Genomic DNA, 12716 nt, shown 5'->3' with positions numbered 1-12716 from the left:
TCACTTTTCAGGCAACATGTAACAATTTTATGACAAAATGATAGATTCATTGAATCTCTCTTTTTTTCCTGTTTATGAAATGACATTAAGAGAAATTTTACAAGGCAAAATAAATGGTAAGTGTAGGTAAGTGTATTTTATTCAATTTCGTTGCATAAATTAAGGAAAAATCTATTTCCATCCTAAACTGAAAGAAGGTGTAATGGCTGGTTTTATTTGCTTAGGAAGAAAAAAGGAACTAGAACACCTTTCAGATTGCTTCTCTGATGGTAACAGCATCTAGAAAGTTCTCCTATACTTCCTGTTGCTCAAATATGGAATGGAAAGAAGGCACTGAGGCCAGCAGGCAGGGTCCTTCCTGCCTTCATAGGATGCTCTAATTTTGTGGCTAGGATCATCTCTCTATTCAGATGCTCTAATGCAACATTCCTCTATGGGCTGCATTTTCCTTGTCTGAAAGAGCCAACATTTTGCTTAAATTATTTTGCTTCCACCTGCTGTGAAACATGAATCCTAGCTGTCTGGCACAACAAAGACTCAGCCTGGCAGGAAAGCCAAAACTTGAACCTAAAACTGTCACAGGTTTGAGGTCTTCCACCCTTTTAAAATATGCATGTCAACACAACATTCATTTTCAGGGAAACAAATTTAAGTGTTTAAGCCCTCCCCCACCCCCACAATTCAGGGCTGAATATTTTTCCAGTCTCTTTCATGTTAGCTTGTAGAAACTATACTGTGAGATGGGCTTACGGGGAAGCCAGGGCAATGCAATGCTGCTGGGTACTATCTAGCAAAGGTTGCCCACAGACTATAGGCAGCTGAAGAGGATGAGGCTTTTCATTTCAAAAGGTGATATATTTTATAAAATCTCTAGTATTTAAATTAGATGTTTACTGATAGATATTCTAATTGCAAAATAGATTTGCCTACAGTTCAATTTGGAACAAAATCCATCCCCCCCAATATGAGACTTTGGTTATCATAATAGTTGCAATAATGCAACATAACAAATCACCCCAAAACTTAGTGTCAAACAACAATCAGCCTATTGTTGTAGGTCAGCTCACACATCTGCGGGTGGGCTGGTATCAGCGGGTCTGGCTCCACATTGTGGTTGGGATTGTGCCTGCACATGTGTCTCGCACCCTCGTTGGACAGAGATACCTGAGGCATGTTCTATTTATGGAGAAGTGCAGGAGCATGGGAGGGCAAGAGCAACTGCTCACTTTTCAAGCCTCTCCTTGCATTACATCCACTAATGTTCCGTTGACCAAAGCAATGCATGTGGTCAAAGGAGTGGGAAACACTCTGCCCAGGGTAGGAGAGGGAACAGTGTGGATATTTGCTGAACAACAGTCCAAAACCATCAGTTATATTGGGCATCGTAAATAAATGCTTATATGATGCCATCTAAAATTTTCATCTAAACATGTTTTTTAAGATTATTTACACATATCTCTTTCATTATTCACAAAATAGAGTAGAATCTCATTGTGATATACAGTAAAACCTTGGTTTGCAAGCATAATTTGTTCCAGAAACATGCTTGTAATCCAAAGCACTTGTATATCAAAGTGAATTTCCCCGTAAGAAACAATGAGGGGTGCCTGGGTGGCTTAGTTGGTTGGGCATCTGGCTTTGGCTCAGGTCATGATCTCACAGTTCGTGAGTTCAAGCCCTGCATCGGGCTCTGTGCTGATAGCTCAGAGCCTGGAACCTGCTTCAGATTCTGTGTCTCCCTCTTTCTTTACCCCTCCCCTGCTCACACTGTCTCTCTCTGTCTCTCAAAAATAAATAAATGTTAAAAGCATTTTTTAAATAAATAATGAAAACTCAGATGATTCGTTCCACGACCCAAAAATATTCATATAAAAATGATTACAATTCTGTAATGTCATACAAAATAACAAACAAAATACAAAATATAGAGAAAATAAACAAATTAACCTACACTTACCTTTGAAAACCTTCATGGCTGGTGTGAGGGAGACCAGAGAGAGGAGGGTTGTTGTGTAGGACAACTTTCACTATCACTAACCGAATCACTGCTGTCTATTGGCTCAATGGAATCTTTTTCTGCATGGGGGCCATTGTATATATTTGCATGGATGTTGACTACAGTAAAGTATTAATAAACTCTTGTCATATATTGTATTTAATGTAACTGACAATACGGCAGCAGAGGAAAGGGTCTATATCTGCAGGCAGCCTGACCTAGAATGAAGCAAAGCATTCCTAAGCTTACTTTTGTATGGAAAAGCAAAGGAATGTCCATAGGTGCTTTGAAGTGACAAAAAAATACACTAGTGCCAGTTGTAGGCACCTTCCAGGGTTCTGAAAAATCACTGATTTCTGCCAAACATGGTAGCCTGAGACTGAGCATCAGAGCATGGGAGATGATCATGCATAATCCCAGAGAGAGAGAGAAGAACCATCAGCTCGGTTGTGATCATGTGACATTCAGCATCATGTGCCACTCATATCGCAAGACATTGCTCATTTATCAAGTTAAAAGTTATTAGAAATGTTTGCTCGTCTTGCGGAACACTCGCAGAACACGTTCCTCGCAATCCAAGGTTTTACTGTAAATTTTTACTACAGAAATGGGAACATGCTACAGGTCAGCTCACATCCCTCCACAAATACAAAAAGACCTGATGTGACAAGAGCAGATTTGCCAGTTCCATCTCTTGCCTTTTAAATGTCTGCACTATGATATTTACATGATATTTGCACAGTTGTGAGTTCTTTCTACGTCATTTCTCACTTTGACTTTGTAAAGAATTTTTAGAGTCCATTCATGTTTATTGCATGATTCCTGGCACAAAGCCAGGCACTTGTAGACACAATCTATAATTACATTCATAATCATGAGTAACAATAGCATAAAGTATAGCCCACCATGTTACCCCTGGTGCCTTGCACAGTATCTTGCCAACAATCGGTGTGACAAAATGTTTCTTGACTGAACATATGGATGAATGTTTGAGGTTATCATACTGTTGATCATATGTTAATTGGGTCTTACTTTTGTGCCTTCTAAAATATTTTTTGCAGAACAATCTTCCTGTGGCCAGATTTCCTACTACATATTTCTACTTGGTATTCCCTATAAAGTTGGCACTTCTTTATCCAACCACAGGATAAAGTGTATATCTGAGATCTATACGATAGAAACATGTTTCCCTTCACAATGTTAGATCTGGTTATGTAGGTTTCCCCACATAATCCTAAACGTAACCAAAATTGTGTGTGTCTACAACACAATAGTATAAAATAATACTTCTGCCATATTGGTAGGCACTTCAACCCAAGGAAATAGGACTGTTTTATAAGAAAGTTAACCCTTGTATAACTATCATGTTGTGATAGCTGGGTCAATTTTTAGCTGAATCACAGAGGGAAGATGGGGGAAAAGGAAATGGAGAGAGAAAAAAGAGGGGGCAGAGAGACAAAGAACAGAGAGAGCCTTGGAGATACAGATTTTCTTCAATCACTGGATAAGTGACACTTAAGAGACCGAAAATAGGTGAAACAAACTGGTTGCCAGGTGAGGGGAGAGGATGGATGAACTAAGCCGTGAATAGTAGTACTGAAAAGGACTTTCCCGGGTCTGACAGCTTTATCCCAGCCAAAATATATAAGATGGGGTAGATGGGGTTCCATTGGAACAGATCACCCTGACCACTAAACACAGGGAGTAAGGCAGCCCCAGGTTATGTGGGACCCATGATATATACTCATGTACAATATGCTTTTTTTTTTTTTTAATGTTTATTTATTTTTGGGAGACAGAGAGACAGTGCAAGCAGGGGAGGGCCAGAGAGAGAGGGAGACACAGAATCTGAAGCAGACTCCAGGCTCCGAGCTGTCAGCACAGAGCCCGACGTGGGACTCGAACCCACAAAGCACGGGATCATTACCTGGGCCGAAGTCGGACGCTTAACCAACTGAGCCACCCAGGTGCCCTTCATGTATGACACACTTTTAATGTCAGACAACTTCAATCAGCCAAAGATTTACCTTTTCTTTTAAAGCAGTTAAGTTTTTTTTTTTTTTTTTTTTTGAGAGAGAGGAAGAGAGAGAGAGAGAGAGAGAGAGAGCAGGGGAGGGGCACAGAGAGAGGGAGAGAGTATCCCAAGCAGGCTCTGCACCGTCAGCACAGAGCCTGACACAGGGCTTGAACTCATGAACTGTGAGATCATGACCTGAGCCAAAAACAGGAGCCAGACGCTTAACCCACTGAGCCACCCAGGATCCCCTAGTCAAAGATTTATTTTAATCAATGTATTTCCACCACTTAGGTACTTTGTAACTCATGGAGTCTTTGCAAATATTTATAAGGATATAACACATTGCAGGGGCTTCCTTCACATAATTGGGATAGCATATACATTCTTTTGACATTTCAATATACATATGATGCAAATAGAGTGGGAAATCTGAGGATTTCCCCTGGATATCAGTTTTATGCTAAAAAAATCTGGCCACTCTACAGCTCAGTTAATCTAAAGATAAGAAACGGCCCGTTTTTGCATTTGATCTGATAGGTGACAGAGGTACCATGGTGGGCTGCCCTCCTCTGAAATGGCAAATGGTAATGGATGATTAGAGCAGTCTGGGTGAATTTTCAATACAGGATAATAGAATATAACCATAGCAGTTTTCATGGAAGGCCAACCTTTGTTGCTCCTTTTAGGGCATAAATTATGCATTACTAAGATTATCCATCTGAAACAGGAAGCAGAACACAAGGAGGGCACCGTTAGAAAGAGGACCGTGTGAAAGCACCCGAAATTAAGGTTGGCAAGAGGAACACTCACTTCCTCACAGCTAACCTGCAGTAACCTTCCAGGTGAACCATGCAAGGGGGCTGCCAAGAGGAGAGAGGGATTTTGGTGTCGACAGCCAGGCTGGGGAGAAAGAGGGAAAGTGAGGTCTCAAATCACCCTCTATAAGCTGTCAATTCTCCACCTCAGATCAAAAAAGCACTAAGACTTGTCATTTAAAATGTTGGCAGATGTGGAAAGGTGATATTTTTGCTTTTTGATACATGCTCTTTGAAGACATAAATGAATGCACTAACAACTTTGTGATCACCAAAGTAAGGCAATGACACTTTAACATTTCAACTATCATAATGCACCCAGATTTAGGAGATTCTTCGATTTATCTTAATCAGAGGGGAAAAGATGCCAGTTTTCATCATTCTGAAACTATTGTTTATCTCCTCTAGAAGCTAGACATTTTACTAATATTTAAAAGGAACATGGCTTTAGAGAAATTAAATACTTAAGTTGATCTCCCTGTTAACCTCAAAAAACAAAATATGGTCTTAATTTTCTTAGACACAGATTTGCCCTAAGAATAAGGGAACAGCCTTTTTAAATAATTTTTTTCAATAGATGCTAAAATAGTATTTTATTCTTTTGAACTCAGTGCTTTAATTTTAATCACCTAGAAGGTATGCATTTCATCGTCATGCTCAATATTCTAAAGATGAAGATTCTCCAGAAAACCATCTTTTGAAATGAAGACAGGGAAGGGATTTCCTGGTTTGGCCTTAAAATCACATCTCAATGTATGCAAACAGTCTGTATTAGAAATCAATTCAAGATTTATGCACACAGATATTAATTTGAATTTTTCTTCCTAGTTATTATGGTTAAGGCCAGAGAAAACAAAAACTATATGCTAAATTTTATAATTTATGTATTTTAATTATGTCTATGTATATTTACATATCCATTGTATTTTAATGAAGAATTATATTTCCTTTTTCCACTTCAAAAGAGACATAGTGTGATTATGTATGACCTCATTCATCCTCAGAACAGCCCCAAGAGATTGTATGTTCTCCAGAAAACAGAGGACAAAGGGGTTAAAGGATCCAGCTCCAGGTCACACAGCAGGTAGATGGTTCAGCGGAACTCAGACCTCCTGAGTCTGGTTTTGGACTCACACCACTACACTATATTTGCAGATGGATATGTAATAAATTCCTTAAAAAATACTCTAATTGGCATTTAATCTGTGTAATGAACTTTAGCAAATAACTAGATAATTAAAGAATTTAAAATAGATATCACAGAATATTAGTAAACTATGAAATAAACATTCACTTAAAAACCATATCACATCCATGAATAGATCAGAGACTGTTCTTTTTATTTTTTATACGTCAAAGCCTAAGATTTCCATGACCCAAGCCTGACCTGTCTCATTTTATTCTGCCAAATTAAAAGGGAAGACTATATTAGATATAACATACCAAAGGCTTTGCTTGGTGATTCATGCACTGGAATTTTAATGTTATACTTTTCCTAACAAACATGCTTTTAATAAGGCAGTAAACTGCATTTAGCTAAAGATGAAAATAATTGATCCATTTCGGGCCATTAAGGCCATTTTATTTATTTATTTATTTTTTACTTTACTTTCATCTTACTTTTCATTTTCATGGAAAGTACAGAGGTAATAGCAGATGAATTTCAATTAGTTTCAATTAATGCCATAAACTGTTATAATGTATTAGGTTGCCCGGTTCTATCTGAACCCCCCCTACCCCCCGGGCAGAACCCTCCAGGTTTTGTTTGCCTTTGAAAGCAGCATTTGAGCTGGTGATGTCAGCTATTCTCCACGATACTGGAGCAGTTCTGATCATTTAGGATAATTTACATCTATAAACCTATCCAACTCTAGAGCCCAGAAAACAATGTCCTTCATTCTGGGCTAATTCCATCACAGAACAATCATTTCTTCTTTGGCAGCAGAAGCAGGCAGGATAAAACAGAGAATGGGGGCGGGGGTGGGGGGACAGTGGTGATGCTTTGAGGCTGTATCTGTATGGTTTTAATGGGCAGAAATTCCGGAACTGACTTCCTCCCAGTGGCTATCCATTGCTTCTCATACCCAGCATCCACCTGTCCTTCTAGAACAATTTCCCCACCATCCTCAACAAACAAGCCCTTCCCCTCAAGTGCCTGTACTTCAGCTAAGTTAGGCCTGGCATGTCCCAGGATTCCATGTGTGATTGCCGGATGGACATATGACCCAATCATAGCCACAGAGACACAGGAGATTTTTTTTTCTCAGACTTTTGTAGGAAGAGCCCTGTCCTCAGCTCTTTCCTGCTAACCCCATCCTGAGCTATTGAGAAAGGGAGAAATTAGCACTGACTATCATGAAAAAAGCTAACTATCATGAAAGATGTCCACATTCTTCCTGGTGTCATTACGGTGACATGAAGAGGAAAAAGGGCTGGCAGGTGGAGTGATAGCAGTAGGTACACAAACGCAGCCCTGCTCATTTTTCATGAAGTGCCAGGCTTCTAATTTTTAGCTTCAAATATCATCATCCCATAACTGTCTTTGGTATAAGCCAGAAGTGGCTGCACCAGCCCTCACCTGCCACGGCCACCCCCCTCCAACGGGTTATGCAGTCTTGTCCAACCCAGTCTTTCTGGATTGCTTTCTCTCTACTAGATGGGAGGTTCACCTTCCTGAAGTGCTGTTTGGTACACTGGTTATCCCTTTCACTAGTTCCCCAACCCCTAAAAAGTCACCAGTTAAACCCAGACATGGCTGGGCCCTGAGGTCCTCCACCTGCCAATCCACCTTCATTTCCCACTGCTGCCCTTCAATGGTCTGCCCAATGCAATTCAAGCACCCCCCCCCCCAACCTGTCTGTTTACTTCTCCTGCTCTTCTTTAAGGCTGAGCCCAATCCTCCTTTTCCAAACTTCAGTTTCCAGGGCTCTCATTAAGGACATAGTGCCTGTCTATAAATGGACCAGCCCCCGGTGTATGTGGATCCCCATTAAAAAAATTTTTTTTTTAGTTTATTTACTTTTTTTTTTAAGAGACACAGAGAGAGCACGAGTAAAGGAGGGGCAGAGAGAGGGGAGAGGGAGAATCCCAAGCAGGCTCTGCACCATCAGGTTAAAGCCGGATGCACGGCTTGAACTCATGAACCAGGAGATCACGACCAGAGCCAAAACCAAGAATCGAACACTTAACCTACTGAGCTACCCAGGCATCTCTGATTTTTTATGCAGATGGTGTCCTAGACTGTGCTATCACCAGGGGCTGAGATTACAGCCTTGGGAACCTTCTGTGCATAGCAATAACCCCACCACATGTAGCAGTAGTAACAGTAATGCTAATAGAAGCCTGTATTACCGAATTCTCACTGTGTATGAGACACTATCCTGAGTTGGACATGTAATATTATCTTATTTATCTCATTTAATTCTCACAGCAACCCATGTGAGGAAGATATTATCTGGAATGGGACTAATCAAATTCAAGTCTGAATAGGACTCTAATTGTGGAAAAGCTACAAAGAGAAAGCTTCCTTCAGGCAGGAGGTTAGCATTTTTCATTCTAACTTTTCTTTCACGAAAAGTCATTGGAAAAGGAGCACCACACAGAGTTGAATTAATCTGGCTGGGCTGGGTTTCTCAGATATCTCTGGAGCCTGGGCCTAGCATCTGAGTGTTATGAGCATCTACTAGAGACATGCCCTAGGAGTGTCATTAGCATGGGACCCAGGAAAATAGCCTACGTTTAAGACAATAAGTGAATTTCTACATACTTCTTATCTTGGCAGTTCAATGGACAAAAGCAGGCACTCAGAGGGGTTGTATGCAGTGGCTGATGGGAGACATTCTTAAATCTTGCAAAAGCATTCATTTCCCTTTAAGTGGGCAGCAGAGTAACACCATCTCTGACAACCAGTCAAGTCATCAGAATAGCACAGATGCTCTTCCCCCATCTGGCAACCAAGAGCACAGAAAAAAAAAATTCCATCTGAAAGAGGGCATAGTGTATGTTGTTTTTGGGATTTCTAAATTCTCTGCTACAAACATTCAACCTCAAGAACTTGTATTGTCACTTTCAAAGGCCCTTTCTTTGGTCAAAATGCTCCTTACTTCTAACATCCAAAATAGGCAGCTGTTTGAAGTTAAAACACTGCTTTATAACAGGATCGGGCAAAGTCCTAAAATAAAACACACTGGGTATTTTGTATTGAGCCATGGACTCTTGTGCTTTCAGGGAGTGTAAGTTACAATTTGAGGTCAGACTTGACAAAATGGTAATGACCTGTCACAAATTATATGCACAAAAGCAGGTTCTGCAAACTATGGCTCATCACCTATTTTTGTAAATAAAGTTTTATTGGAACACAGCCTTGCCCATTTATTTGTGTTCTGTCTTTCTTCCTGCAATGGCAGAACTGAGTGGATGGGAAAGAGACCATATGGCCTGCAAAGTCAAATATATTTGCTATCTGAACATTTATAGCAAAAGTTTGCTGATGTCCAAATTAAGAATTCCTTAAGTCTATGTAGGTCACAGGGTAGTGATTAAAAAAGACTAAAATGTTAAAACAGGTTTAAACACATACGATGCAAAATCTAAAATAATACCAAGTTAGGAGGCAAATATGAAAATACTTTGACATGTTTTAAATCTAGGTCCCTAGTGTATATCTATATATTCCACCTTTGACCAAAGGTTCCACACCCACTTGGTTTTGTGGGTTACCTTAGACCAACTTTTAGGTTACATGACATATTTCAGACCCCAGAAAAATACAGAAAGCTTCCAAAAAACACTTGGTGAGACTAGCATACCCTTAATTCCCAAAAATGGACAAGTAAAGCTTATATGAGAAACTGCAGGCCAATCTCACTTATGAATTTAGATCAAATAACCTATAAAAAATTAGCAAATTGAATCCAGCAATGTTTTGAATGTCACTTGATACCTATTTTTTTTATTTTTAATGGGGTAAACGTAGTAACTTAACAAAAAGTTAATTAATGCCTAAATCTTCCACCAAAAATCATAAGAAACTCTATTTAATTTTAATATATTAACTATAATAATATTATAAATTATATTTAAATAAGTACACTAAACAAATTATTATATTTAACTTTACATCTTGACCCCCATAGTATAGGCACTTTGTGTTTTTTGATATCCCTGGGCTGCACAGAATATCTGGATTAGCATCTCAGGGTGCCACGGGTGGTTGTATAACCCAACCGAGTCACTGTTTTAGGTAAAAACTGAGGGGCCACCCTTCGTCCTTTCCCAAACTTGACTGCCAGGTCTCCATTAAGGACGAGTAGGTAAGCAAGCCCTGTTCTGGTTGTCTTACTAGTCAAACAATTTCAACTTAATCTAAGCAATAGAGAGGGAGATGTTGGAGAAAACACTTTTGAGTGGCAGACGCATTTGTTCAAATGTTTTACTCTCTCATTTTGATTCGGAAAGTGGCACGCAACTTGAATATGTGTATTTGTGGGAAGGACTGTGCAGACGACACCAAGAAAGAGAACAATGGATTGGGAAGGGAAGAAAAGAGCCCTTCCAACACAGACCTTTCTTTTTCTTCCTAGGTCTTTTCGGCTTCACAAAAGGAGACATATTTTCCATATAATTGCTAAACATGTTTGCTTATTAAATTATTCTTTAATTAGTTAATGATTTTAGCCATGCTTTGCTCTTCGGATATTCATTTTGTGTAATAAAATAATTATAGATAATTAAACTATCTCAAGCCTTTTTCTTTCCCCCAGCAAACATGCTGGGTATCCAAAAATGACAACAAGTTGTAAATTAATCTGGAAAACAAAGCATGACAGATGAATGATTTGGTTGGAATTAATTAGGCACTAATTATACACTGGAACTAGATGAAGGATGAGACTCATTATAAAAATAAAAAGCAATTCTGAAAAAATGCACAGTTACCAACATCCTTACCTTCTGTGACTGTGGGGTTGTTCCTTATCCAACGCAGGGCCTTAGAGCAATCTTCTTCATCGTTAAGAGTGAAATGATTGCCAGGAACTTGATCAGTGTATCGCTGCTTCCCGCTGCTCGGAATCTCTCTGTTTGTCAGGTGTTGACTAATATCAGCCCCTGTAGGGCATGGGACCTGAGAGGTACGTTACAGAGAAATGCTTATTTCACTGGTAGTAAGGGAAGCACTAACACAGCAATAAATTAATTAATTAAATTAAATACACATAGAAATGTCCAGTATAGGTGTGCCTTTTTCAGTCTCCCAATACAATCAGGTTTGAATTTAAAAAATAAAAATAAAATAAAACAGGTGGAATGACCCCTTAGAGACAATTCTCGGAAAGGGTTGCTCTGGTTCTCTGATGCCACATAACAAATTATCCCATACATTCTGTAGATCAGTAATTCAAGCAAGGGCAAGGTGGGCGACAGTTTGTCTCTGTTCTATAATGTTGGAGGCCTCAGCTGGGAAGACTTGTAGGCTGCAGGTGACTTCATGGCTGGGGGCTGATTCATCTGGTGATAAACCATCTCACTCCTCCCCTCTCTCCCCACGAAAACATGCCAGGTATTTAAAAATGACAGCAAGTTGTCATTATATGTCCAGCAATTGATGCTGGCTGTGACTGGGATCTTGGCTGGGGTGTTGGCCAAAACATTACATGCAGCCTCTCCATGTGTCTTGGGCTTCCTCACAACACGGCATCCGGGTTCCGAGGACATGTGTCCTGAGAGAACCAGTATAAAAAGCTCCATGTTCTTTTCCATCCTAGTCTGGGAAATTGGGCAGTGTCTTTTCCACCATGTTCTATTCATGGGGGTCATCATAAAAGCCTGGCCAGGATCAGGCAGAGGAACCCAGGATCCATCTCTTCATGTAGGCATGGCATGGCCAAGGAAGAACACAGCACAGGGAATGGGATCTGACATAGCCATTTTAGGCAAAAGCAATTTGCACAGAAGCAATTATATCAGGGGTTGAAATCCAAGTGCATAGAGGCGCTAGGCAGAAAAGAAAATGAGGGAAGTGGACTACTATAGAATTATTCTTCACTTTGTCGGAGAAATACTCTTTCTCTCCCTCTCCTTTCACCTCTCTCCCTCCCTCCCTTTCTCTATTTCTCTCTCTCCCTCCCTCCCTCTCTCCCTCTCCTTCTGTCTCTGTCCGAACACAGAACCCTCCCAGTATAACTTCTGTTCTCTCACTTTTGACACAGACATGAGTGGAAGCAGACACTTTCCTCTAGTATAAGGAAAGCGACAGTGAGAACATAATAAAAGATGACACTTGTCTTCATTGTCAAGGATACTGTGGCAGACTTGAAGGCCCATGCCCTGGCCAGAGTTCGGCCACAACTCAATTCTATCCAGTTGGTGCCAGAGTAGAGCATGGGTTCAGTGTGGCCAGATCTGATTTCTCAAGAAATGCCAGACACTTTTTTTTTTTTTACCTGTGGACTCTTGATTTCTTCAATATTTTGGTTCAAATTAGAATCAAACAAATGCCCTTGTGAAAGCCAAGTACAATAGCACAGTGGCATGAGTTTGCCCAGTGGGCCAGCATTTCACCCCTCTGATTTTTATTTGGCGACCAGGTGAGATTAAGTGGAAGATAATGAGACTGGAATCAGTAGCAAGATTGAAAGGCAATGGAAGGTCTCTGTTAGAAGACCTGTACCAGCTGCCTTGCATATTCGTGATGTAAGGCCCATGGGCTGTGAGTCAGGGATCGTTATACAGCAATGATGGGCAAAAAGTTCACCTGCAGTAGATGCTAATGTGGGTGCAGAGAAAGTTCTCTCACCCTTGACAAGTGCAGAAAATGCCTTTTATATGGGGTAGGGGTAAATACTGGCTAGTATTTGAATAAATGGGGTTTCACTAAACCTCAGGTAAC

At 40.2% G+C, this 12716-nt stretch overlaps 1 protein-coding gene across 7 annotated transcripts in view; it reads right to left on the bottom strand.

Moving 5' to 3' along the window:
• The window catches only part of CFAP61 (cilia and flagella associated protein 61), a 285236-nt gene that overhangs the window by 74416 nt on the left and 198104 nt on the right, over positions 1–12716 (bottom strand). For 6 of the 7 annotated variants that reach the window (XM_019826881.3, XM_019826883.3, XM_011280983.4 and 3 more), the window contains one exon: positions 10778–10952. In XM_019826881.3, coding sequence (XP_019682440.3) covers positions 10778–10952 — 175 coding nt within the window. Of the gene's footprint in view, positions 1–8271; positions 8775–10777; positions 10953–12716 lie in introns of those variants that run through there. The other variant, XM_045053926.1, reaches the window with a different exon arrangement.

Source organism: Felis catus, chromosome A3 (genome assembly GCF_018350175.1).
Source record: "Felis catus isolate Fca126 chromosome A3, F.catus_Fca126_mat1.0, whole genome shotgun sequence".
Lineage (NCBI taxonomy): Eukaryota > Metazoa > Chordata > Mammalia > Carnivora > Felidae > Felis > Felis catus.
This window is presented reverse-complemented; position numbering and strand designations above follow the sequence as displayed.